Source organism: Pantherophis guttatus, chromosome 3 (genome assembly GCF_059756535.1).
Source record: "Pantherophis guttatus breed Tessera chromosome 3, ASM5975653v1, whole genome shotgun sequence".
Taxonomy (NCBI): Eukaryota; Metazoa; Chordata; class Lepidosauria; order Squamata; family Colubridae; genus Pantherophis; species Pantherophis guttatus.
Window position 1 is genome coordinate 2,396,282 of NC_142065.1, and position 25,742 is coordinate 2,422,023.

General features: G+C 49.7%; 1 protein-coding gene across 6 annotated transcripts in view; it reads left to right on the top strand.

Annotated features, from left to right (window-relative positions):
• The window catches only part of NOL4L (nucleolar protein 4 like), a 132,931-nt gene that overhangs the window by 95,953 nt on the left and 11,236 nt on the right, over positions 1 to 25,742 (top strand). For 5 of the 6 annotated variants that reach the window (XM_087888949.1, XM_087888953.1, XM_087888950.1 and 2 more), the window contains 3 exons: positions 3,893 to 4,034; positions 21,982 to 22,253; positions 24,037 to 24,222. In XM_087888949.1, coding sequence (XP_087745075.1) covers positions 3,893 to 4,034; positions 21,982 to 22,253; positions 24,037 to 24,222 — 600 coding nt within the window. Of the gene's footprint in view, positions 1 to 2,644; positions 3,431 to 3,892; positions 4,035 to 21,981; positions 22,254 to 24,036; positions 24,223 to 25,742 lie in introns of those variants that run through there. The other variant, XM_087888951.1, reaches the window with a different exon arrangement.

A 25,742-nucleotide genomic window follows, 5' to 3' on the forward strand; every position in this document is an offset into this window, starting at 1 on the left:
AAACCACCTGGATTTACCTGGTTGAGTTGGGCGGCTTTGGGAACTGAATAAATGCATGCCGATAGTCCTCGGCTTAGGACCACCCTTGAGCCCAAAATTTCCATTGCAAAGCGAGACAGTTGTTAAGCGGGTTTTGCCCCGCTTTACGACCTTCCTTGCCACCGTTGTTAAGCGAATCACCACGGTGGTTAACTTAGTCACCCGGTCGTTAAGTGAATCCGGCTTTCCCCCCCCCCTTTGATTTTGCTGTAAAGAAGGTCGCAAAAGGGGATGACGTGACAGACCCACCCCCACCCCGGGGACACCGCGACCGTCATAAATACGATTCAGCTGCCAAGCGTTCGAATGTAAATCACTTGTCCATGGGGAATGCTACGGCGGTCGCTAAGTGAAAAACAGCCAAGTTGGTGTGTTTTTTTTCCCCAGTACCGTTGCGACTTCGAACTAAATGAAGCGTCGTAAGTCGAGGACTACCTGTAAAGCAAATTCCCTGAATCCCCCACACGTCTCCCCCTGCGCTTCTGCACCACTAGCCAAGATCCCAGCTAGGGGAAGAGAGAGGCAGCTTGTGGGGGAAGCCATTAAGTGAGGCAGGATCCGGAGGGACCGATTCATCTGTGCACAAGCCAGAGTGATGGACTAATGACAGCTTGGTTGGGTTTCTGATGAGGACGAAGGGCTCCGGAGCTGCCGGCCGGCACACTGTCCTCTCTCGGGAATCATATCAAAAGGGTCAATCAGAATAGAGCTGGAAGGGACCTCGGAGGTCTTCTAGTCCAACCCCCTGCTCGGGCAGGAGACCCTTGCAGAATTACAGAATAAGAGAAGCTGGAAGGGACCTCGGAGGTCTTCTAGTCTGACCCCCTGCTCGAGGCGGGGACCCCCTACCACAGTGTTTCTCAACCTTGGTAGCTTGAAGATGGGTGGACTTCAACTCCCAGAATCCCCCAGCCAATTCAGTGGAGCTTAAAGTTGCCATTTTTGGAGACCGGGCTGAAGGACTCTGGGAGTTGAAGTCCACAAGTCTTAAAGGGGCCAAGGTTTAGAGCAGTGTTTCTCAACCTTGGAAGCTTGAAGATGGGTGGCTGGGGGATTCTGGGAGTTGAAGTCCACCCATCTTCAAGCTTCCAAGGCTGAGAAACACTGCCCTACCATTTCAGACAAGTGGCTGTCCAGTCTCTTCTTAAAAATCTCCAGTGATGGAGCACCCACAACTTCTGGTGGCAAGCAGTTCCACAGGTTAATTGTCCTCACTGTCAGGAAGTTTCTCCTTAATTCCAGGTTGCTTCTCTCCTTGATTGATTTCCACCCATCGTTTCTTGTCCTGCCCTTCAGGTGCTTTGGAGAATAGCTTGACCCTCCCTCTTCTTTGGGGCAGCCCCTCAAATACTGGAAAACTGCTATCGTGTCCCCCCCCCCTCCTTCCTTCTTTACTCCAGCGTGCCCAAACTCAAAATCCTGCACCCGTTCTTGGTACGTTTTCGTCTCCCCAGGCCTTGAATCGTGGGTATTAAGATTTTTTTTTTCTTCCGGCGTCGTGACAATTAAACCCTCGGAGGTCTTGCCAGCAGCCTCAGCTGGGAGCGTAACCTGTCAGTGAAAATCATTTGTCAAGTTGGCTGCTCACAGGGTCCTCATGGCCCCCGTCCGCATGCATTTTTTAAATTATTTTTTTTTCCCCCTTTCCCCGCTCTTCCCGCGGCGTCTGGCATTCCCGTGGTCAGCCTCGTCGTGACGTGCATGGCGCTTCGGCTGCTTCTTAGCAAGAAGGTGGCTCCGTGGCAGCTGCTGCGGATAAGGACGCTTTATTTAAAGGCTCCGGCTGAACGACCGGCCTTAGTTGGTGGGCCTGGCTCGCCCCTCACCGCCGGAGACCCATTTTGCCCAGGGCCCTTTGGCTGATTTCAAATCCCCACCGGGGATTTTAAAAAAATTATTATTATTATTTTGCTTTTTTAGCAAGTTGAGTGGCTGCCGTACCACGCTTGAGGAATGAAGCTCAGTTGCAATAGGTGTTAAGATGCACCTTTCTAGACAGTTCTGTTCCTTTCCTATGATTACCTGGTCAGGTGCCAGCACCTGCTTTTCTCTCCCCCCTCTCCTCTCCTCTCTGTTTCTCTCCCTCTTTCTCTTTCTCTATTTTCTCTTTCTATTTCTCTCCTCTTTATCTATCTCTTTCTCCTTTTTATTTCTTTCTCCCTTTTTCTTTCTTTCTTTCTCTCTCTCTCTCTTTCTTTCTCTATCTATCTTCCCTCTCTCTAGCTAGTTCTCTCCTTTCTCTCCCTCTTTATCTTTCTCTCTCTCTATTTCTCTCCTCTTTATCTCTTTCTCCCTTTTTGTTTCTTTCTTTCTCCCTTTTTGTTTCTTTCTCTCTCTTCTCTCTCTCTAGCTAGTTCTCTGTTTCTCTCCCTCTTTATCTTTCTCTATTTTCTCTCTCTATTTCTCTCCTCTTTATCTATCTCTTTCTCCTTTTTATTTCTTTCTCCCTTTTTGTTTCTTTCTCTCTCTCTCTTTCTTTATCTATCTTACCTCTCTCTAGCTAGTTCTCTCCTTTCTCTCTCTCTCTCTCTCTCCTCTTTATCTATCTCTTTCCCCCTTTTTGTTTCTTTCTTTCTCCCTTTTTGTTTCTTTCTCTCTCTCTCTCTTTCTTTCTCTCTCTTCTCTCTCTCTAGCTAGTTCTCTGTTTCTCTCCCTCTTTATCTTTCTCTATCCTAACTCTCTCTATTTCTCTCTTCTTTATCTATCTCTTTCTCCCTTTTTGTTTATTTGTTTGTTTGTTTGTTTCTGTCTCTCTCTCTCTTCTCTATTTCCTCTTTATCTATTTCTCCCTTTTTCTTTCTCTCTCTCTCTTTCTTTCTCTATCTTCTCTCTAGCTAGTTTCTCTAGCTAGAAACACTCTCCCTCTATCTTTTTATATCTTCTCTATTTATCTCCTTTCTCTTTCTTTCTCTCTCCCTCCCTCTTTATCTTTTTATCTTTCTTTCTTTCTCTAGATAGTTCTCTGTTTCTCTCTCTTTATCTTTCTATTTCTTCTCTCTCTCTCTCTCTTCATCTTTTCTCTCTCTTTCTCGTTCTATTTATGTAATCTCAGCTCTTTCTTTTTATCTCTTTCACTTCATTGCTTTCTCTCTCTCTATCCTTTTCTCTCTCTCTCTCTCTCTCTCTTTCTTTTCTCTCTCTCCTCTCTCTCCCTTGTTCTTTTTTTTTAAAAAATCTGATTATTGATATTTGGCGGCCCAGCCAGGCCTAAAGCAGCCATCTTCCCCTCTCGTATATCTTTACGGCTCCCGGAGCAGAGATTCTCTCCCACGCTTCGGGTATCAGCCGGCAGGAAATGGACGCCGACGACGACGCCACCACCACCACCGTAGTAGCAGAAGAGTGGAGGGCCGAAGGCTCACCTGGCTCCTGCGAGGAGGGAGGCTCTCAGGTGACCCCATGCGGTGGCAGGTGGCTCACCTGCCTCCTGGGATCACGCAGAGGGCAGACAGGATGAAAGGAAAGGGCTGGAGCTCTTTGCAGGTGTTGGGAGGAGAGGCTGGATTGGGGAGGGCTCTGTGTGTGTGTGTCTGTGCCCACCTTTCCCTTCTCTTCTTCTGGCCCCTTTAGCCCAGCTACCAGGATGCCCGGATGGAGAGGCGTGGTAGGGGAGCGACAACAATCTCAGTTTCCCCCTTAATTACTTTCTGTTCTGCCTGGTTCCTTCCTTCTCTTTGTGTCTTCCAGCTGAGATTTGGGGAAAGGGGGAAGAGGGGGGGAGAGGAGAGCTGCCGTTGGGGGAAGAAGAGCAGGGGGTCTCCATCCTCCTCCCCCCCCCACCATCCGGTGTTTCCTCCCCCTTCCCTCCATCCTTCCTTCAGTTTAACCCTTTCTTCTTCTTCTCTACCTCCAGGATGAGACCTCGGTGAGCAGCGAGGAGTTTGACATGAATGACTCCACATGGATGTCAGCTGATCAGCAGCTCCAGGCCAGCCTCAGCCCCCCCCAAGAGGAAACGATGCGCAGCCCCCAAAATGTCCACAGCCAGGAGGATGGTGAGTGAGAGACGCCCCCCCCCCCATCCCTTCCCTTCCCTTCCTCCCCTCCCCAGGCCGTTGGACAAGGGACGAGAGGTCCCAAACCCCTACAGTGGCCCTAGACTTGCAAACCGATCGAAGTGAAAACATCTCTGCGGGAAAAAAGAGTGATTTACAACCAGGCCTCGCATTTACGGCCGTCCCAGGGTTACGACCTGTCAATCAAAATTCGGACGCTTGGGAACTGACAGGTATTTAAGACGGTTGCAGCGTTCCCCTGGGATCCTTGTGACTTTTCCAGCTGGCCTCTGACAGGCAAAGTCTTGGGGGGGGAGGAAGGGAGACTCGCTTAACGACTGTGCGTCTCACTTTTAACAACTGCAGGGTGTCGCTTAACAAACATGGCGAGAAAGGGTCACAAAATTGGGTGTGGCTCACTTAACGACTGCCTTGCTTGGCAGTAGAAATGCCTCGCGGTCCCACTTGTAGTCGTAAGTCGAGGAATGGAATGGAATAGAGAATAGAATAGAGTAGAGTAGAGTAGAATAATATAGAATGGAATGGAATGGAATAGAATAGAAATAATAGAATAGAATAGAATAGAATAGAATAGAATAGAATAGAATAGAATAGAATAGAATAGAATAGAATAGAAAATATGGAATGGAATGGAATGGAATGGAATGGAATGGAATGGAAAATGGAATAGAATAGAGGAGAGGAGAAGGGAAGGGAAGGGAGAGGAGAGGAGAGGAGAGGAGAGGAGAGAAAATATGGAATGGAACGCAATGGAATGGAATTAAATGGAAAATGGAATAGAATAGAATAAGAATTTAGAACAGAACAGAATAAACAGAGTTTAGAAGGGGCCTTGGAGGTCTTCTAGTCCAACCCTCTGCTCAGACCGGAAACCCTGGCCTCTACCATTTCAGACAAATGCTTGTCCTGACTATCTTGAAGCTTGTTCTGCGTAAGCAGATCAGAAGTGATCCTGCAATTAAAAGTTTTAAAACCTTTATTTCTTCATGCAAAGAGGCAAAACAGATATTTTAGTGCACTGAGAGAGGGATAGACACCCCCACACACAAACACACCCGCAACCCCCCCCAAACTCCCCCCCCACCATAGACACACTCACGTGGTATCTACTGGCCCTTCTTCTGATTAAAAATGGAGCACAGGGAGCCCTCGATTTAATGACCACAATTGAGCCCAACATTTCTGTTGCTAAGTGAGACACTTGTTAAGCGAATTTTTGCCTGCCCCGGTTGCTAAGTGAACCCCTGCAGTTAGCAAAATGGTTGTTAAGTGAACCCAGCCTCCCCATGGACTTTGCTGGTCAGAAGGTCGCAAAAGGGGGAATCACGTGACCCTGGGACACTGCAGTCCGTCATAAATACGAGTCAGTTGCCAAGCGTCCGAATTTTGATCACGTGACCACGGGGACGCTGCAGCGGTCGTTAAGTGTGAAGAAACGGTCATAAGTCCCTTTTTGTAACTTCAAACGGTCACTAAACAGACGGTTTGTAAGTTGAGAACAACCTGTATAAGTGCAATGACCATATTTTCTTGGAAAAAAATAAAGGAGAATCCTGAACAGGGGTGAAATGCTCCCGGTTCAGACCAGATCGTCCGATCTGGTAGCGATGGAGGCGGGTGGTTCGGAGAACCGGTAGCAAAAATCCCTCCCCCCCCCATTCCCAGATGAGCCGTGCAATCATCAGAGGCTTTTTTTTTATTTTTAAAAGCATTTTTTCTACCACCTTTTTGGCCGAAAAAATGCTTTTAAAAGTTAAAAGAAAAGCCTCTGATGATTGCGCGGCTCAGCTGGGATCGTCAAAGGCTTTTAAAAGCATTTTTTTCTACAACCTCTTCAGCTGAAGAGGTTGTAGAAAAAAAATTTTTAAAAGGAAAAAAAGCCTCTGACGATCAGGCAAGTCAGCTGGGATCGCCAGAGGCTTTTAAAGGGATTTTTTTTTTCCTACAACTTCTTTAGCCGAAAAGGTTATAGAAAAAAAATGTTTTTAAAGGGAAAAAAAGCCTCTGCCGATCAGGCAACTCAGCTGAGATCTTCAGAGGCTTTTAAAAGCATTTTTTTACTTCTTTAGCAGAAGAGGTTGTAGAAAAAATGGTTTTAAAAGTTTTTTTTTAAAAAAGTTGGCCACGCCGACTCAGTCATATTAACTCCCCACCACCAAGCCACGCCCACAGAACCGGTGGTACCAAATTTTACATTTCACCCCTGATCCTGAAAAAAGCAGCAAACTTGAAAAGAGGTGGTTAAGAATGAAAAAAACAACAACCCCGAATTTCTTGTGTTCGTAATTTTGCTTCGCGGAGGAAAATGCAAGGGCCAAACCAACCAAGAAAATCCACGCAAACGTGCATTTTTCTAATCCAGGGCCAACTTTCTGAAATAAAAGACTGCCCTTTATAATAATAATAATAATAATAATAAAAAGGACATTTGGTCACGGGATGGATATGCGCAGCTGAAGCTGGATGGGGTCACTTCAGGCTGCCGGCACAGAAGGGGAAACTGTAAGCAGAAATTGAGCAGATCAGGAAAGAGTGTCTAATTTACTCTGTTCTTTGATATATTATATTTATATATATATATTGGGAGTTTTTCTGGCAGGCAATCCTCGGAAAATAATTCCAGAGCAGCAATGCAGAGGTGTTATTTTAAAAAATGGACTCAATGCAATAACAACCGCAAAAAATATGCTTTTTTTTTTGTGACGATTTAATGCGTTTTTTCTCAAACCCAGCCACTTTAAGATGGGTGGACTTCCACTCCCAGAATTCCCGAGCTAGCTATGGGGATTTTGCAGTAACCTTCCTCTGGAGTGGGATGGGAAAGGAGATTTTGCAGTATCCTTCCCCTGCCACGCCTACCAAGCCACGCCCACCAAGCCACGCAGAGCCACGCCCACCAAGCCACGCCCGCCAAGCCACACCCACTAAACAATGCCATGCCCACCATGCCACACCACGCCCACCAAGCCATGCCATGCCCACCAAGCCAGTGGTGGGTTGCTCCCAGTTCGGCCCGGTTCGGCCGAACAGGTAGTGTTGATGATGTGACATCACCGAACCGGTTCTCTGTGACTGGGAGCTGGGCCCTCCCGCCCGCCTCCGCTTTATTCCTACCTTTATTTCTTGGTTTTTAGCCCAGCTGATAGGCGCGGCAGAGTGGATTGCCGCACCTCAGCTGGGCAGGAACCCAACGCGTTTGCGCAGAGCGCAAGTTTGCCGATCGCGCGCAAAGCACGTGCGCGCGAAGAGAACCGGTGGTAACACCGGTTGGAACCCACCACTCCACCAAGCCACACCCACAGAACCGGTAGTAAAAATTTTTGAAACCCAACACTGGTCCACATCTGCCTGTCCCAGGAGTCCAGGAAGGACTGGATAGGTGGACAGAAATTCCAAATCTAGTCTGAACATCTGGCTGACTATAATCATCTGCACCTCGCCATTTGCCATGTCCTTCTACGGCAGTGTTTCTCAACCTTGGAAGTTTGAAGATGGGTGGACTTCAACTCCCAGAATCCCCCAGCCAATTCTATTCAGTGGAGCTTAAAGTTGCCATATTTGGAGACCGGGCTGAAGGACTCTGGGTGTTGAAGTCCACAAGCCTTAAAGGGGCCAAGATTTAGATCAGTAGATTTAGAATCTACAGTAGATTTAGAATCCCCCAGCCAGCGCTGCTGGCTGGGGGATTCTGGGAGTTGAAGTCCACCCATCTTCAAGCTTCCAAGGTTGAGAAACACTGTGTTAATCTCTGCTCTTGTGGGTATTTTGTTTCTGGCCAGGAAGTACAGTGTTCTTTTAGCTTTTTGATTGTCTCTTTTGAATGGTGTGTAAATGTGGTCCATCTCTATGTGCCCGTTGATGGCCGTTTTGCCTGAGTGCCGCTGGCTGGGGGATTCTGGGAGTTGAAGTCCACCCATCTTCAAGCTTCCAAGGTTGAGAAACACTGTTCTACAGCTTAAGTGTTTGCATAAAGGGGCAGATGCTGCCCACCACAGTCTCATCGGATACCCGTAACGCTCCCGAATTTGAATGTGGATTTGATTAACCGGGTTACGGGTTATCCCAGGCTGGTTATTTGCTCTGCTGATAGGTTATCAGCAAAGCCACAACGACAACATCAGCCATTGTCCTGCGATGGAGCACTTCTTTTGCTCAGGAAATGCACTGTTGTCGTTGTGGGTCGCTGAGCAATGGCTGCGTGTTGGAACAAATTTTGGCTGCCCTTGAATTCAGACGCGAGGAGTCCTCGATTGTTTTTAGAGGCTGTTCGAAGTTACATGACTGGTCCTCCTCGCCCTTACGACCATTGCAGCGTTCCCTACAGTCATGTGATCAAAATTCGGGTACTTGAAGCTGGCCTGTAATTTGTGTCTTTGTGGTGTCGTGCGATCGCCGTTTTGCTTAACCAATCCCCCGATTCACTTAACAACCGCAGTGATTTCGCTTAACAGCCATGACGAAAAAGGTTGTAAAGTTGGGCGTGACCCATTTAACGACCACTTTGCTTAACAATGGGAATTCTGGTCCCGATTGTGGTCATAAGTGGAGGACCCCCTGTAACTGCCTTCTTCCTCCCAGAAGATGTGGCAGGACAAAAAAAACCACGGATGGAAACTAATCACGGAGAGAAGCAACCTGGAATTGAGGAGAAACTTCCTAACAGGGAGGACAATTAACCAGTGGAACTGCTTGCCACCAGAAGTTGTGGGTGCTCCATCACTGGAGGCTTTTAAGGACAGTCACTTGTCTGATATTGTATGGGGTCTTCTACTTGAGCCAGGGGCTGGACTAGAAGACCTCCAAGGTCCCTTCTAACTCTATTCTATTTGATAGAGATAGATAGATAGATAGATAGATGATAGATAGATAGATAGATAGATAGATAGATAGATAGATAGATAGATAGATAGATAGATAGATAGATAGATAAATAGATATAGATGGATGATAGATGGATAAATGGAAGATGGATTTATGGATGGATGGATAGATGATAGATGGATAGATGGAAGATAGATATTGATAGATAGATAGATAGATAGATAGATAGATAGATAGATATTGTGTTTCCCCAAAAATAGGACCCTGTCTTATATTTTTTGAACTCTGAAATAAGCGCTTAGCCTTTTTGCCATGTGCTCAAAACCCCGATTGGGCTTATTATCAGGGGATGTCTTATTTTGGGGGAAACAGGTAGGTAGGTAGGTAGGTAGGTAGGTAGATAGATTGGTAGATAGAAATAGATGATAGATATAGATGGTAGATAGTTAGATGGATTGATGGATGATAGATAGATGAGGTAGATGGATGGATGGATGGATGGATGGATAGATTTGCTGCAATGATTTCTGGGAGGCCAATCAGATTTAGAGGGAGAAAGGGCAGAGGTCAAGCCTTCTGGCTACCTGCTATCCCAGTAGAGACCAGGAGACACAGAAACGCACACACCTCACCAGCTTTTCTAAGAAGCAGCAAAGCCTGCCAAGAAGGCTTGTGGCCAGCGGTTCCATAGCCAACACGATCTCCTGCCAACCTGTAAAGCTAATGGCTAAAAGGAGAGGAGGAGATGGAGGACCTCAGCTTTCCCCTCCAGGCCACCACAGCATCCCCTGCGTAGAAGATTTCCAACCATTGTTCCTTGGTGTCCATGGAGAACCGAAATGCAGCGGTTGCATATGCCAACGTGTGAAGACCCAGCTTTCTGTAGAAGTCCATAAAGTTGGAGAAAGTGGAAGGGAAGAGAAGAAGAGGATGACCGGCAGTGAGACAGAGGAATGATGGATGGATGGATGGATGGATGGATGGATGGATGGATGGATGGATGGATGGAGACACCAGCGGAAAATCTAAAGGACCCAGATTGGGGACAGATCGTCAGGGAGAAAATCTATCTATGTGGTCACCAAGAGTCAACAATGAACTGGTGGAACATCAGTCAATCAGTGCAAAGACCCAGCTCTTTGGAGAAGTCTTCAATGCTGGAAAAGGTGGAAGGAGAAAGAAGAAGAGGGTGACCACCAGTGAGAGGGAGGGATTCAGTGGCCCTGTTGGAAGATCTAAATGACCAGATTGAAGATATGTGGCGGCTGAGAGTCAGCAGTGGAAAATAATCAAGTTTGAAGACCCAGCTTTCTGAAGAAGGCTGTAATGTTGAGAAAGATGGAAGAGAAGAAGAGGATGACCAGTACTCATGGACCACTGTGTGAATTACAAAGGTGATGGGGGCATCATTAGAGGACGTGAAGGACATGGTTGGGGACAGATCACCCTGGAGAAGGTCAATCCATATAGTTGCTAAGAAGTGACACTCACTCAACAGCTCATAATCAATCAATGCCAAGACCAAACTCTTTTGAGAAGTCTAATATCTTGGAGAAGGTAGAAGGGAAGAGAAGGAGAACTGGAAGCAAGGTGGATGGACTCAGTAATGGTGGTGATGGAGACACCACTGGAAGACCTGAAGGTTGGGGACAGGTCACCATGGACAAAATCTACCTCACCAAGAGTCAACTATGACTTCATACTTGATGACACATCATCAAGGGTGACATATATAAGAGCAAGCAGTGGTGGTGGGATCACCATTAGGAGACCTGAAGGACTTGGCTGGGGGCAGATCATCCTGAGAAGGTCCATATCCATATAGTGATCACCAAGAGTCAACAATGAACTGGTGGAACATCAGTCAATCAGTGCAAAGACTCCGCTCTCTGGAGAAGTTTTCAGTGCTGGGAAAGGTGGAATGAAAGAGAAGAAGAAGGTGGCCAGAAGTGGGATGGAGGGACTCAGTTACTGTGGCCCTATTGGAAGATCTAAATGACCAGATTGAAGACAGATTGTCTCTTGGAGAAAATCTACGTGGTTGCTAAGAGTCAATAGTGGAAAAATAGTGGAAAATAATCAATCAATCAATCAATCAATCAATATGAAGAATCAGATCTCTGGAGGAGGCTGTAATGTTGGCCAAGATGAAAGGAAAGAGAGGAAGATGATGAGCAGCAGTGAGACAGAGGGATGATGGATGGATGGAGACACCATTAGGAGATCTGAAGGACCAAGTTGGGGCAGACTACCATGGAGAAAAGTCTACCTATGTGGTCATCAAGAATCAACTATGACTTCATAGTTGATGGCACATAATCAAGAGCAACATTATATCAGAGTATGCAGTTGGGGGGGAGGGCACCATTAGGACAACTGAAGGACCTGTTTGGGAACAGATCATCCTAGAGGACAATCCATATGGTTGCTAAGAGTCAAGAGTGACTTGATGGCACCATCAATCAATGTCAAGTTCACATTCCCTTGAGAAGTCCATAACGTTGGGGAAAGTGGAAGGAAAGAGAAGAAGAGAAGGGCCACCAGCAACTGGATGGACTCAATTATAGCGGTGATGGGGCCACCATTGGAGGATCAAGTTATGGACAGATCATTACGGAGAACATTGATCTGTGAGGTCACTAAGAGTCAACAATGAACTGATGGCAAGGAATCAATCAGCCATCTTACACCCTGAATTGACAAGCAAGAAGAACAGAGTTGGAAGGGATGTTGGAGGTGTTCTGGTCCATCCCCTGGCCAAGCAGGAGACATCTTAAACTATTCTGGACAAATGACTGCCCAGTCTCATCTTGAAACCGTCCAGCGATGGAGCTCCCATAACATCTGGAGGCAAGTCCTTCCACTGATGAATGGTTCTCAGTGTTGGGAAATTTCGTCTTAGTTCTAGCTTGATTCTCTCCTCGATGAGCTTCCGTCCATTACGTCTTGTCCTGCCCTCTGGTGCTTTGGGGAACAGAACAGAATAAGAAGAGTTGGAAGGAAGGGACCTTGTTTGTTTCTTGTTTTATTAAATTGGTATACCGCCCTTCTCCCGACGGACTCAGGGCGGTGAACAGCCAAAATTAAAATACGTACAGTAGAAAAATTAAATTAAAACAGAATTAAATCAGTTTGGCTTCCCTAAATTTTTTAAAACCCTTTACCCATAAAATAGCCCATTAAAATTTTAAGCCCGCCCGCCTGGTGAAATAAAAAGGTCTTTAGAGCGCAGCGGAAGGAGCGCAGATCCGGGATCCTCCGTATCTCCGGGGGGAGCTTGTTCCAGATAGTAGGTGCCCCCACAGAGAAGGCTCTCCCCCTGGGGGCCGCCAGCCGACATTGTTTGGCCGACGGCACCCGGAGGAGCCCCTCTCTATGGGAGCGTACTGGCCGGTGGGAGGCTATTGGTGGTAGCAGGCGGTCCCGTAGATAACCAGGTCCTAAGCCATGGAGCACTTTAAAGGTGGTCACCAAAACCTTGAAGCGCACCCGGAAGACCACCGGGAGCCAGTGCAGCTCGCACACGAGGGGTGTTACATGGGAGCACCATGTAGCCCCCATAATTGGTCTTCTAGTCCAATCCCCTGCTCAAACATGTCGACATATACTAGTGATGTCTAACCTTTTTGCCGTCGCATGCCAAAAGCCAGGGGGGGAGCACAGGGGGGGGGGTTGCGTGCGCATGTGCCCACACCCACACCCATAACTCAATGCATTCTGCCCCCCACGATGGCACGTGATGGCACAGTGGGCCCAGTAAGCCTATTTTTCGCCCTCCCCAGGCGAAATTCCCGTTTCCAGCCTCCGGGGGGGGGATGGGGAAGGCTGTTTTTGCCCTCCCCAGGCTCCTAGAAAGCCTCTGGAGCCTGGGGAGAGCATAAAACGGGCCTTCTCCACCCCCGGAGGCCCTCCGGAGGCCAGAAACAGCCTGTTTCCCGACTTCTGGTGGGCCCAGAAGGCCCGAAAATCAGGTGGCCGGCGCACGCTTGCTCACTGGAGCTGAGCTAGAGCAATGCTCGCGTGCCCACTGATATGGCTCTACGTGCCACATGTGGCACACGTGCCATATACCACGCTGGACGAAACGGCTGTCCAAATCTCTTCTTAAAAACCTCCAGGGATGGCTAGGACACCTCATAAGCCCAACCGCTGAATTGGAATTGGTCGGTAACTGCTATGGGTACGCAAACTGGGGGGGGGGGCTAACGCCATGGCACAATCCCAAAACCCCCAACAGCTGTTTGGTTCTGGGGTCAGCCCCAGTGGGTCTTTTTCTGCAAAGGGGTGTGGGAGGTCAACCCCTTGGCAGGGGTCCAACGAAAGGGGCCAAATCCAGACTTGTGCTGGAGCAGAAGCCCCCCCCCCCACACACACACAACGCAAACAAAAACACACATTAGGCCATGCAAGCCAGCGCCATGTCCAAGGCTTCTGGGAACAGGCTATCTGCAGTGCCAGGGTTCGGCAGGGAGTAGCAGGAAGACCTGCGCAGGATTTGAACCCGGTCAGTGTCTCTCACTTCGCCCCCAGAGTTGGGAGGAGCAAGAGGAGTGAGGGGGGGGAAACAGCCAATCAAGGGAGGGGGTTGTGCGAACTTTGCCAAACTGCTTCTCAGGCTAGAGGGGGGGGCAGTCACAGAGCGGGGGGGGTCAGAGTTCATCTCCAGGCTGTTTCTGGTTCCTTTTTTGAGGGGGTGGGGCTTGAACCCTCCTTTGTCCCCAGAGGCCCCTGGCAGCTGGGGGGGACCCAGAGGAGACGCCGCAGGGAGTTGGGCAGCAGGCAGGGAAGAAAAAACCCTCTGTGCTTCAAGGAAAAAAGGACGATTGTTTGCGAAGTAGACTCGGCCATCCCTCCGCCCATCCGGAGTCCTGAAGGAGGAAGGCGCTGGGTGCTTCCCCCCCCCTTTTTTTTCCCCAGGGGATCCAGTCCTGAATGAGTTGCCCCTTGGCTCCGGGTGCAAGGACGTCGGTTAAAGGCCAGGGCATAAACCGAACTAGTAACCAAAGCTTGGAATTAACCAGGTTACTAATTTCTAATCCTGGTGCACTTTAAAATGGGTGGACTTCAACTCCCAGAATTCCACTGGCTGGGGAATTCTGGGAGTGGAAGTCCACCCATCTTCAAGTGGCCAGGTTGGAGAAAGATTGTTCTAACCCTTCCAGATTTTTGACAACTGGGTTCACACAACACTCTGGACACTAGAATGTGGTTGTGTTGAGGCAAAACAGGTGTGGCTGTTGTGCTAATTTTGTCATCCTCTTAAGCTTGTCTTGGCACAGGTCAGCCGAGCCCCCCCCCGGCCTTTGCTTTGTGCTAACCTGGTTGTGTGTTGGTGTGTGTGTTTGTGTGTGTGTTGTTGGTGTGCAAGCAGGGCCGAGGCCACAACCTAGCTGGGTTGTGTGTGCGGGAGGGCAACTCCATGTCCCTTCACATCCTCCTGACCCACAAACCTATCTGGTGGCATGAGAACAGGGCGATAAACTGGCGATGGACTCGGTGGGTGGGGGGCTTAAGGCATTGGGGTTTCCCCCCCCTCAATGTTCCCAATGGGATTACAGACCGTCCTCGATTTACGACCACGATTGAGCCCCAAAATTCCCGTTGGTAAGCGAGACAGTAAAATTTTGCCCCATTGTACGACTTTTCTCGCCGGTCGTTAAGTGAATCCGGCTTCCCCGGATGGACTTTGCTTGTCAGAAGGTCGCAAAAGGGGAATCACGTGACACACACACACAAACACCGGGACACCGCCACCGTCATAAATATGGAGCCAGTTGCGACACGTTTGAATTTTGATCACGTGATCATTGGGGAGGCTGCAACGGGGTTTTTTTTCCCAATTCCCCATCCCTCTTAGAACTTTTGGATCTCCTGTTGGCCTCCCATCCAAGCACCAAGCAAGTCTCACCCTGCCTAGCATTTCAAGAGTAGCCCAGGTCAGTGGGGTGCTGCCACCTAGTGCCCGTTCCCGTAATAGGCAGGCCTTACCCCCGGGGCATGGCTGGCCAGCTGGGGACTTCTGGGAGTTGAAGTCCAAACATCTTCAAGTCGAGCTTAATCTGCTCAAACGAACATCTCGATTGATAGATCTGCTTCGCAGCTTGATGTGCAAAATATCCATTCTTCCTATCGCATCCCTTCCAGGCAGCTACACCAATGATTTTAATACAGGTAAGTCCTCGATTTACACCACTTCGTTTAGTGACCGTCCGGATGTTAACAACGGCACTGGAAAAAGGGGCTTGGGACCGTTTTTCACACTTAACGACCACTGCAACGTCCCCGTGGTGATGTGATCAAAATTTGGACACTTGGCAACTGACTCATATTTATGACGGTTGTAGTGTCCTGGTGTCAAGCAGAGTCAGCGGGGAAGCCAGATTCATTTAACAACCATGTGACTAATCACTGCAATGATTCACTTAACAACGGTGGCAAGAAAACTCGTTAAAATGGGGTGGAATTCACTTAACATACTGTATGTCTCCTGTTCTCTTCTGTTCTGTTCTAGTCTAGTCCATTCCCTTCCATATTTTCTGTTCTGTTCTGTTCTGTTTTGTTCTGTTCTGTTCTGTTCTGTTCCATTCCTATTCCTATTCCTTGTTCTGTTCTGTTTTGTTCTGTTTCATTCTGTTCTGTTCCATTCCTTTCTGGTTCTAGTCCTGTTCCTATTCCTATTCCTATTCCTATTCCTTGTTCTGTTCTGTTCTGTTTCGTTCTATTCTGTTCCATTCTGTTATGGTTCTATTCCTGTTCCTGTTCCTGTTCCTGTTCCTGTTGCTTATTCTGTTCTGTTTCTGTTTCTGTTTCTATTCCTATTCCTATTCCTATTCCTTGTTCTGTTCTGTTTTGTTTTGTTCTGTTTCATTCTGTTCTATTCCATTCCGTTCTGGTTCTAGTCCTGTTCCTATTCCTATTCCTTGTTCTGTTCTGTTTTGTTCTGTTCTGTTTCTATCCCTATCCCGATCCCAATCCTGATCCCGATCCCGATCCCTATCCTGATCCCTATTATTAGCAGTTCCCAGCTGGATCTGACCCCTGGCCCATCTCATCCAGCAGATTGCTGTCCTGGTGGCCGGCCAGCCTCCCAAGAAAGCACATGTCAGACCCGTCATTCTCAAGGTTCAGAGGATCCTTATGGATCCCCAAAGCTTCCAGGAACCGATCCCACCCTTTTGGGAAGCCACTCAAGCTAGTAGCCAGCCCCAAGGCGTAATAAGGACGGTTCTCAATTAAAACACCCTAATCTTTTAAACTACTCGACCTGCTCATTTTGTTTGCCTCTAAAATGTAACGCATTCAATGAGTTTGCCTTTTAAATCCAGGTAAGCTCTTCGACCTTTGCTAATTGAGCAGAAAGTTACCAACAAAACTGAAGTCCTCGAGGGGATATCAAAGCAGACCCAATTAATTTGCTTAAGATCTATCAAATGCTGTCAAAAACACATTAAAGTCCTTAACATGCTCACCTGAAGTCCCTGGTAAAATTAGGCACTTTAGTTGCTGGTTGTGGAATTCTGGGAGATGAAGTCCATCCACCTTAAAATCCTGCTGGCTGGAGAATTCTGGGAGATAAAGTCCACCCATCTTAAAGCATCTTAAAATTCGTTTCGTCGATGTTTTTTTTTTTATTATTATTTTAATGCTTTTTAAATTGCTATGAATTGTTTTATAATTTTAGAACTGTAAACTGCCTAGAACCGGTTGGTTAAATTGGGTGAGCTATAGAAATCAAATCAATCAATCAATCAATACGAAATGAGATAAACACGCCGGCTGGGGAATTCTGGGAGTTGAAGTCCACCCATCTGAAAGTCCAGTTTTTTGATCACGTGACCATGGGGGGGGATGCTGTAACGGTCGTTAAGTGTGGAAACCGGTTATAAGTCACGCACGTTTCAGCTCCGTTGTGCCTTCGAATGGTCACTAAATGAACAACTGTTGTAAATTGAGGACTGCTTATAATCTATTTGACGATCCATTGGTTTCCTTGTACCTGGGTCTCCGGAACCTCCTCCGTAGTTTTCCCCAAACGGCAAAAAAGTTCAAAGGCCACCACCGTTCCCTTCCTCTTCTGAACTCCAAAGTCCATGTTTCCCTTTCGTGGCTTGTTCCGGAAAGCCACGGACGATCTGCGATTCCGATCTTGGCTACGGAGAGAGACGCATCCAGGTCATCCTTTCCGAAGAGCAAAGATCAGGCCTCCCAGGAGCAAACAAACATCAAAACTCTGGTCGGGCTGGCAGGATTCAAGGCGGTGCCCCCGCGCCCGCTGCCCTGCGGCTGGCATGGCTTGCAAGCAGCCCAGGGCGCGGAGTGGCACTCCTTGCCTGTGTTTGTGTGTCTGTGTGTGTCTATGTGTGTATATGTGGCTCTGGCAGCTGCTGTCCTGTCCCCCCCCCCCTCCTGCCCCACCCCACCCCCCCATTCAGCTTGGGCTTTGGCGAGAACCTGCACCTGCCTTCATTCCAACCCTTACACAATTTACACAAACACACAACCGTCGCAGCATTCCCCCGCCGTCAGGGGATCAAAAGTCAGACGTTTGGCAAATGACTCACCTTTATGACTCACCTTTTATGACAGCTGCAGCGTCCCGGGATGCCCCGTGTGTCACATGATCGCCGTTTTGCAACCTTCCGATACAGGCCCGGCTAGGTGGCTCAGTGGCTAAGACGCTGAGCTTGTCGATCGGAAAGGTTCGGCGGTTCGAATCCCTAGTATAGGGATCGCCTGCGGGAGCAAGGGGGGGTTGGACTAGATGACCTCCAAGGTCCCTTCCAGCTCCATTCCTGTTGTTGTTGTTGTTGTTGTTATTAAGCGAAGTCAAGGGTTCGTAGAAACGATCCCTTTTGAAATTTATTTATTTATTTATTAGTTCGATTTGTATGCCGCCCTTCTCCGGAGACTCAGGGCAGCTTACAATGTGTTTAGCAATAGCCTTCATACCTTCATACCATGACCCAACTAGGGAACATCATCAATGAAGGAAGGAAGGAAGGAAGGAAGGAAGGAAGGAAGGAAGGAAGGAAGGAAGGAAGGAGGGAGGGAGAAGAATTGTGGGGTCCCTGGTGCTCTCTGAGCTTGGCTGTTTTCTTGCAGCTGTTTCATGACCCAACTAGGGAACATCATCAGTGCTAGAAGGAAGGAAGGAAGGAAGGAAGGAAGGAAGGAAGGAAGGAAGGAAGGAAGGAAGGAAGGAGGAGGAGGGTGGAAGAGGAGGAGGAGGAGAAGGAGGAGGAGGAGGAGAACTGTGGGGTCCTTGGTGCTCTCTGAGCTTGGCTGTTTTCTTGCAGACGTTTCATGACCCAACTAGGGAACATCATCAATGAAGGAAGGAAGGAAGGAAGGAAGGAAGGAAGGAAGGAAGGAAGGAAGGAGGGAGGGAGAAGAATTGTGGGGTCCCTGGTGCTCTCTGAGCTTGGCTGTTTTCTTGCAGCTGTTTCATGACCCAACTAGGGAACATCATCAGTGCTAGAAGGAAGGAAGGAAGGAAGGAAGGAAGGAAGGAAGGAAGGAAGGAAGGAAGGAAGGAAGGAAGGAAGGAGGAGGAGGGTGGAAGAGGAGGAGGAGGAGAAGGAGGAGGAGGAGGAGAACTGTGGGGTCCTTGGTGCTCTCTGAGCTTGGCTGTTTTCTTGCAGACGTTTCATGACCCAACTAGGGAACATCATCAATGAAGGAAGGAAGGAAGGAAGGAAGGAAGGAAGGAAGGAAGGAAGGAAGGAAGGAAGGAAGGAAGGAAGGAAGGAGGGAGGGAGGGAGAAGAACTGTGGGGTCCCTGGTGCTCTCTGAGCTTGGCTGTTTTCTTGCAGCTGTTTCATGACCCAACTAGGGAACATCATCAGTGCTGGAAGGAAGGAAGGAAGGAAGGAAGGAAGGAAGGAAGGAAGGAAGGAAGGAAGGAAGGAAGGAAGGAGGGAGGGAGGGAGGGAGAAGAACTGTGGGGTCCCTGGTGCTCTCTGAGCTTGGCTGTTTTCTTGCAGCTGTTTCATGACCCAACTAGGGAACATCATCAGTGCTAGAAGGAAGGAAGGAAGGAAGGAAGGAAGGAAGGAAGGAAGGAAGGAAGGAAGGAAGGAAGGAAGGAAGGAAAGGAAGAGGAAAGGAGGAGGAGGAGAACTGTGGGGTCCTTGATGCTCTCTGAGCTTGGCTGTTTTCTTGCAGATGTTTTGTGACCCAACTAAGTAATATTATCAGTGCTAGAAGAGAGAGGGGTGAGGAAGAGGAGGAGGACTGAGGGGTCCTTCCTACTGTCATTACCCAAACTAGATAACATCATCAGAGCTACAGAGAGACCCATTCCGGCTGTGGGCAGCCAGTGGCATCTGGGCATCCGTGCCAGGCCTCTGCCCTTTTCCCCCGGAGCTTTTGCGATGCTTCCAATTTCCACGGGAACCAAGCGAGCCTCATGGGCTGCTCCCACAGCAGCCAACCTTCCTCCGTCTTCCCCCCCCCCACCGCCGTCAGTCCTCCCACCGCCCTAGAGGGAGGGCAGTCACGGGGCATGCATGCAGGAGGAGGAGAAGGCGCTCGGTTGCTGTGGCAATGCCCGGGCCGTCTGCACAGCCGCTCTCGGCTCCGGTGCCCGGAGGAATTAATCCTCCAGAGAGAGAGAGAGAGAAGGAGAGAGACAGGCAGATAGAGATGGGGATGCTCGCAGGAGGGGCTGAGCAGGAGGGGAGGGTGCCTCTCTCTCCAGCCCCCCCTCCCAAAGCAGCAATAATTCCTGAGCATCTTGGCACAGACTGGCACATGATGGGGAAAACTGGCACATGATGGGGAAGCGTTTTTGCCTATCTGGGGAGGGCTGAAGCCCCCCCCCCACCATCTGACTGGTTTCTGCTGTCCAGCCGATTTTCTCCTTCCCTGACACCTTCCTTCCTTCCACATCCCACACCCCCCATTCCCACCCCACCCCGTCACAGGCTTTCTCTCATCTGGGTCAGTGATTAACCGAGATTAAAGAGATCCGGCAGACGAATAGATCCTCTCCGCTGGCAAAGCTGTCGGGGCCGGAGGCACCATGCCACCCCCCACCCCCCATGAGACAGAGCTGGTGCCTGGAGAGATGGCACAGGCTGCAGGCACTGTGGACTACAGTGCCCATCAGCCAGCCAGAGTGGCCAGAGGGCAGGCTGATGGGAGCCCGGAGCGTGCAGGATCCTCGGAGGGGGTCTCTCCTACTTGCCTGCCCAAGGAAACCTGCACCAGCTGGGGATGGGTGAGGGCAGAGACTGTCTCTCCCCGCCCTCCCCAGGTATGGCTTGACCCCAATTGCCCACCCCCTGGGGGAAAATGGAGGGGAGGGGGTGGGGAAGCTGGAGGGGAGGGCATTTCTGTGGCTTCTTTGTTTGCCATCCGGCTTTCGGTCTGGGCAGAAAGCAGCTGGGTGGGTGTCCTTGGCACAGGAGGGGAGGGCCTCAGAGAAGTGGGGAGGGTCCCACAGAAGTGGGGAGGGTCTGCAGAGAGGGGGGGGGCTGGAAGGTCACAGAGGTCGACTGGAAATGCAGCTGGAGGAGGAGAGGATGGGTTGGGAAGGGCAGCCAGGAGAGAGCTGGCTAGGAGGAGGGAGACCTCTTAACACACACAGAGAGCAGGGAGGCAGTGCCAGCTTCCCCCCCCCCCATGTGCCCTTGGCAGGGTGGATTCTAGGCCTGGAACAAGGGTTGTTTCCATTGGGGGAGAGCGCGGGGGAGGGGCTGTTGCTTGGCACGTGGGCAGCCTCAGTGGGAAGCAGGGAAACAGCAGAGCCTGGTGACAGTGATGGAGGGGGGGGGGTGGAAGGAAGAGGGGGAGGGGAAGGGGGGAGGGAACAAGGGAGGGTGGGAGAGGAGAGGGAGGGAGGAAGGAAGGAAGGAAAGAAGGAAGGAAGGAAGGAAGGAAAGACGGACGGATGGATAAATGGAAGAAAAGGAAAGAGGAGGAGAGGAGAAAAGAAAGAAGGAAAGATGGAAGGAAGGAAGGGGAGGAGGAGAAGAGGAGAGGAGAGAGGGGGAACGAAAGATGGATGGATGGGAGGAAGGAAGGAAGGAAGGAAAGACGGACGGATGGTTGGATGGATGGATGGAAGGAAGGGAAGGGGAGGAGGAAAGAAGGAAGGAGGGAGGGAAGGAAGGAAGGGGAGGAGGAGAGGAGGAGAGGGGGAAGGAAAGATGGACGGACGGATGGATGGAAGGGAATGGGAGGAGGAGAGGAAGAAAGGGAAGGAGGGAAGGAAGGAAGGAAGGAGAGGAGGAGAAGGAAAGATGGATGGATCGGAGGAAGGGGAGGAGGAAGGAAGGAAGGAAGGAAAGATGGATGGATGGATGGAAGGAAGGGAAGGGGAGGAGGAGAGGAAGAAAAGGAAGGAAGGGAGGGAAGGAAGGAAGGAGAGGAGGAGAAGGAAAGATGGATGGATTGAAGGAAGGGGAGGTGGAAGGAAGGAAGGAAAGACGGATGGATGGATGGATGGAAGGAAGTGAAGGGGAGGAGGAGAGGAAAGAAGGAAGGAAGGAGGGAGGGAAGGAAGGAAGGGGAGGAGGAGAGGAGGAGAAGGGGAAGGAAAGATGGATGGATGGGAGGAAGGGGAGGAAGGAAGGAAGGAAAGGAAGGAAAGATGTTACAGCCAACGTTACAACGATCCTGGAAAAAGTGGCCTATGACTATTTTTCACACTTACGACCACAGCAGCGTCCTCGTGGGCAGGTGATCAAAAGTTGGACGCTTGGCAACCGGCCCGTATTTATGACGGTTTATGCCGATGTGTGTGTGTGTGTGTGTGTGTCACACGATCCCCTGTTGCGGAGCGAAGTCAACGGGGAAGCCAGATTCACTCAATAACCATGGGACTAACTTAACAACTGTGGCAAGAGAGGCCGTAAAATAAAGCGAAACTCACTTCCCAACTCACGTAGCTTTGGGCTCAATCGCGGCTGTAAGTCCAGGGCTCCCTGTAGTTGAAGCTTCTGGATACTCTTCAAGGGCAGCCCCACGTACAGCACATTACAGTAGTCCAGACGGGAGGTGGCCAGCACGCGAGGAACCGTGAGACTGTGTGGGTTGCGCCGATGCCAGCTTGGGGACTATTCAGTGAGCAAGTTTTTTCTCTCTCTCTCTCTCGTTGCAGACGATTCCTCCTCGGAGAGTTGTAGCGGGAACGGCTCCTCCACCTTGAACCCTTCCACCTCCAGCAGCACTCAGGGCGATGCCACCTACACCGAGGTGAACGGCAATGGAGCGGGCGCCCCCATGGATTTCAGTGCCTCGTCGGAGGACCAGCCCATCAACCTCTGCGACAAGTTGGCCCCCGCTCACGTCGCCAATGCCTACCAGTCGGACAGCTGCAGCGCCGACGGCCTGCGCAGCCGGACGAAGTACGGAGCCAAAAGCACAACAGAGGTGGGTTCGGAGGCTCCCGCTGGCTGAGGTGCCACTGCCGCTAGCACACCGCTGTGAATGCCCATGACCTGTTGTGACCTCTCGGCCACCGGCCCCCCCAGCAGCCGAATCAGAGGAGGAGGAGGAGGAGGTGTGGGAGTCATTAAAATACGTGGACTTCAGCTCCCAGAATTCCCCAGCATCTTTCATTTCATTTCATTTTTCATTTATTCGAATTTCTATACCGCCCTTCTCCTTTCGGACTCAGGGCGGTGAACAGCCCGATAAAAAACATCTATACAAACATCACAGTTAAAAAATAAAGTTAAAATAATTTATAAATTTGGCCCATAATTTAAAACTTGTCAATTAAAATAAATATTAAAATTTTAAAACTAACCCTAAAATCAGGACAGACCGGCTAGCTGAAAAAAATAAGTTTTTAGGGCCCGACGAAAAGTCCGGAGGTCGGAGATCACTCGTATCTCTGGGGGAAGGTTGTTCCAAAGGGTAGGTGCCGCCACAGAGAAGGCTCTCCTCCTGGGGGTCGCCAGCCGGCATTGTCTGGCGGACGGCACCCTGAGGAGGCCCTCTCTGTGGGAGCGAACCGGCCGGTGGGAGGCAATTGGTGGCAGAAGGCGGTCTCGTAAGTACCCCGGCCCTAAGCCATGGAGCGCTTTAAAGGTGGTCACCAACACCTTGAAGCGCACCCGGAAGTCCACCGGAAGCCAGTGCAGCTCGCGCAGGAGAGGTGTCACATAGGAGCGCCTCGTCGCCCCCATAATCCCCCGCGCAGCCGCGTTCTGGACCAACTGGAGCCTCCGGGTGCACCCCAGGGGGAGCCCCATGTAGAGAGCGTTACAATAGTCCAGACGAGAAGTGACGAGTGCTTGAGTGACCGTGCGTAGGGAGTCCCGGTCCAGAAAGGAGCGCAACTGGCGTATCAGGCGGACCTGATAGAAGGCCCCCCTGGCCATTTTAAATGTCTCTTCAACGTTTAATGTATCTTAAAGGGGCCAAGATTGGCCAACACTGGTTTAGACCCTGGTTTAAAACATAGGGTAGGAAGTTGCTTTCCTTGGGACCTTCTGATAGGAATCAGGAGGCCGCCTGGGGATGACAAGTGGGGTGGGGCTACAATGAGGCCATCTATCTCTCTTCGAGGAGAGCAGGGTGGTGGATGAGGAGGGGACCCCCAGGCTGACCCTGGCTAGATAACTCTGCAATGCCCCTACAGCGGTTGTGAGTGACCCCCAGCAAGGGCTAGGAGGTGCCCTCTGCCCATCTATGAAGTTGACGTCACCAAGAGATATTGGTGGTCCTCAAGACCTAGAGACCTAGAGAAGTGTTTCTCAACCTTGGAAGCTGGAAGATGGGTGGACCTAGAGCAGTGTTTCTCAACCTTGGAAGACCTAGAGTAGTGTTTCTCAACCTTGGAAGACCTAGAGTAGTGTTTCTCAACCTTGGAAGCTGGAAGATGGGTGGACCTAGAGCAGTGTTTCTCAACCTTGGAAGACCTAGAGCAGTGTTTCTCAACCTTGGAAGACCTAGAGTAGTGTTTCTCAACCTTGGAAGCTGGAAGATGGGTGGACTTCAACTCCCAGAATCCCCCAGCCAGCGCTGCTGGCTGGGGGATTCTGGAGTTGAAGTCCACCCATCTTCCAGCTTCCAAGGTTGAGAAACACTGGCCTAGAGGCAGACCTAAGGAAGGGTGACCCTGGGGGAAAGCTGAAAGTCCAGGCAAGATGACGGGGATAAGCAGAAGGGTCCATGGTCTTGACGTCTTCCTCCTCTCTCTCGGCAGTCCCCTCCCTACAGCTCTGGCAGCTATGACTCGGTCAAGACGGAAGTCAGCGGATGTCCCGAAGACCTGACCGTGGGCAGAGCTCCCACCGCCGACGATGACGACGATGACCACGACGACCACGAGGACAACGACAAGATGAACGACTCGGAGGGCATGGATCCCGAGCGGCTAAAGGCTTTCAATGTACGGGCCGAGAACGATCACCCTAACCCTAACCCTAACGTCCGACCGGTTGCTCGATCGCATGTTCGCCCACGGACAGAATCTTGCCAGGCTAAAGTCTTTACAGAGAGAGTCCTGCGCTAACAATCACAATGAGGAACGGGGAGTTCCACTGCCAAGAAAGGCAGTTGTGAGTGAGTCACACCCGACCTTTTTTTTTTTGCCACGGTTGTTAAACAGATCACTGCGGTTGCTAAGTGAATCATGCGGTTATTAATGGAATCTGGCTATTCCCCCCCCCCCGCCCCCATTTGACTTTCCTTGTTGGAAGCTGGCTGGGAAGGTTGCAAATGGAGAACTTACGATGCTTGCAAACATCGTAAATGGTAAATGCCAACTGCCCATGACCCCGGGGAGGTGGTGATGGTCGTAAGTGCGAGGACTGGTCGTAAGTCTTTTTTTTTTTTACTCCCGGTGCTGTTGTAACTTTGAATGGTGGAAGGTTGAGGACTACCAGTGTACAAGTATAGATGATGATGATGATGATGATGATGATGATGATTATTTATTGGATATATATGCCGCCCTTCTCCCGAAGGACTCAGGGCGGCTCACAACAATAAGAAACAGAGAATACAAAAGTTAAAAGACAAATTAAAACAAAATATCCAGTAAATAAGGTTAAACGTGGGAATACCAATTCAAATTTAAGATTTAAGAATAAAAAAAGCTACAAAATCAATTTATAGATGATACCTGGCTCAAAATATAGAGCCTTGGTAGTACAGTGGTCTAAAGCACCCTGTTATTAAGACCAGCTGCCTGCAATTACTGCAGGTTCGAATCTCTCCAAGGCTCAAGGTTGACTCAGCCTTCCGTCCTTTCCAAGGTAGATAAATTGAGGACCCAGTTTGTGGGGGGCAATAAGCTGACTTTGTATAAAACATACAAAAGAATGAAGGCTATTGCTTAACGCATTGTAAGCCGCCCTGAGTCTCCAGAGAAGGGCGGCATATAAATCAAATTAAAAAAAGAAAAAAAACAGTCACTGTGAGAGGGACCTTGGGAGTCCGAACGGACGGTCCCTTAGACATAAGCCAGCCGTGTGCGGCAGCAGCCAAAAAGGCCAACACGATCCTTGGTTGCATAAACGGGGATAGAATTATAAAATCTTAGTAAAGCCACACCTGGAATCCTTCATCCAGCTTTGGTCATCACAAATTACAAAAAAAAGAGGTTGAGACTTTGGAAAAAGTGCAGAGAAGAGCAGCTAAGAGGATCAAAGGCCTGGAGGCTAAAATATATATGAAGAACGGTTGCAGGATTTGGGTCTGGCTAGTCTAGAGAAAAGAAGGATTAGGGGTGACATGATAGCAGGATTCCAGTATTTGAGGGGCTGCCGCAAAGAAGAGTTGGGGGTCAAATTATTCTCCAAAGCCCCTGAAGGCAGGACAAGAAGTAATGGATGGAAGCTAACCAAAGAGAGAAGCAACCTGGAATTAAGGAGAAGCTTCCTGACAGTGAGGACATGCGGAATGGCC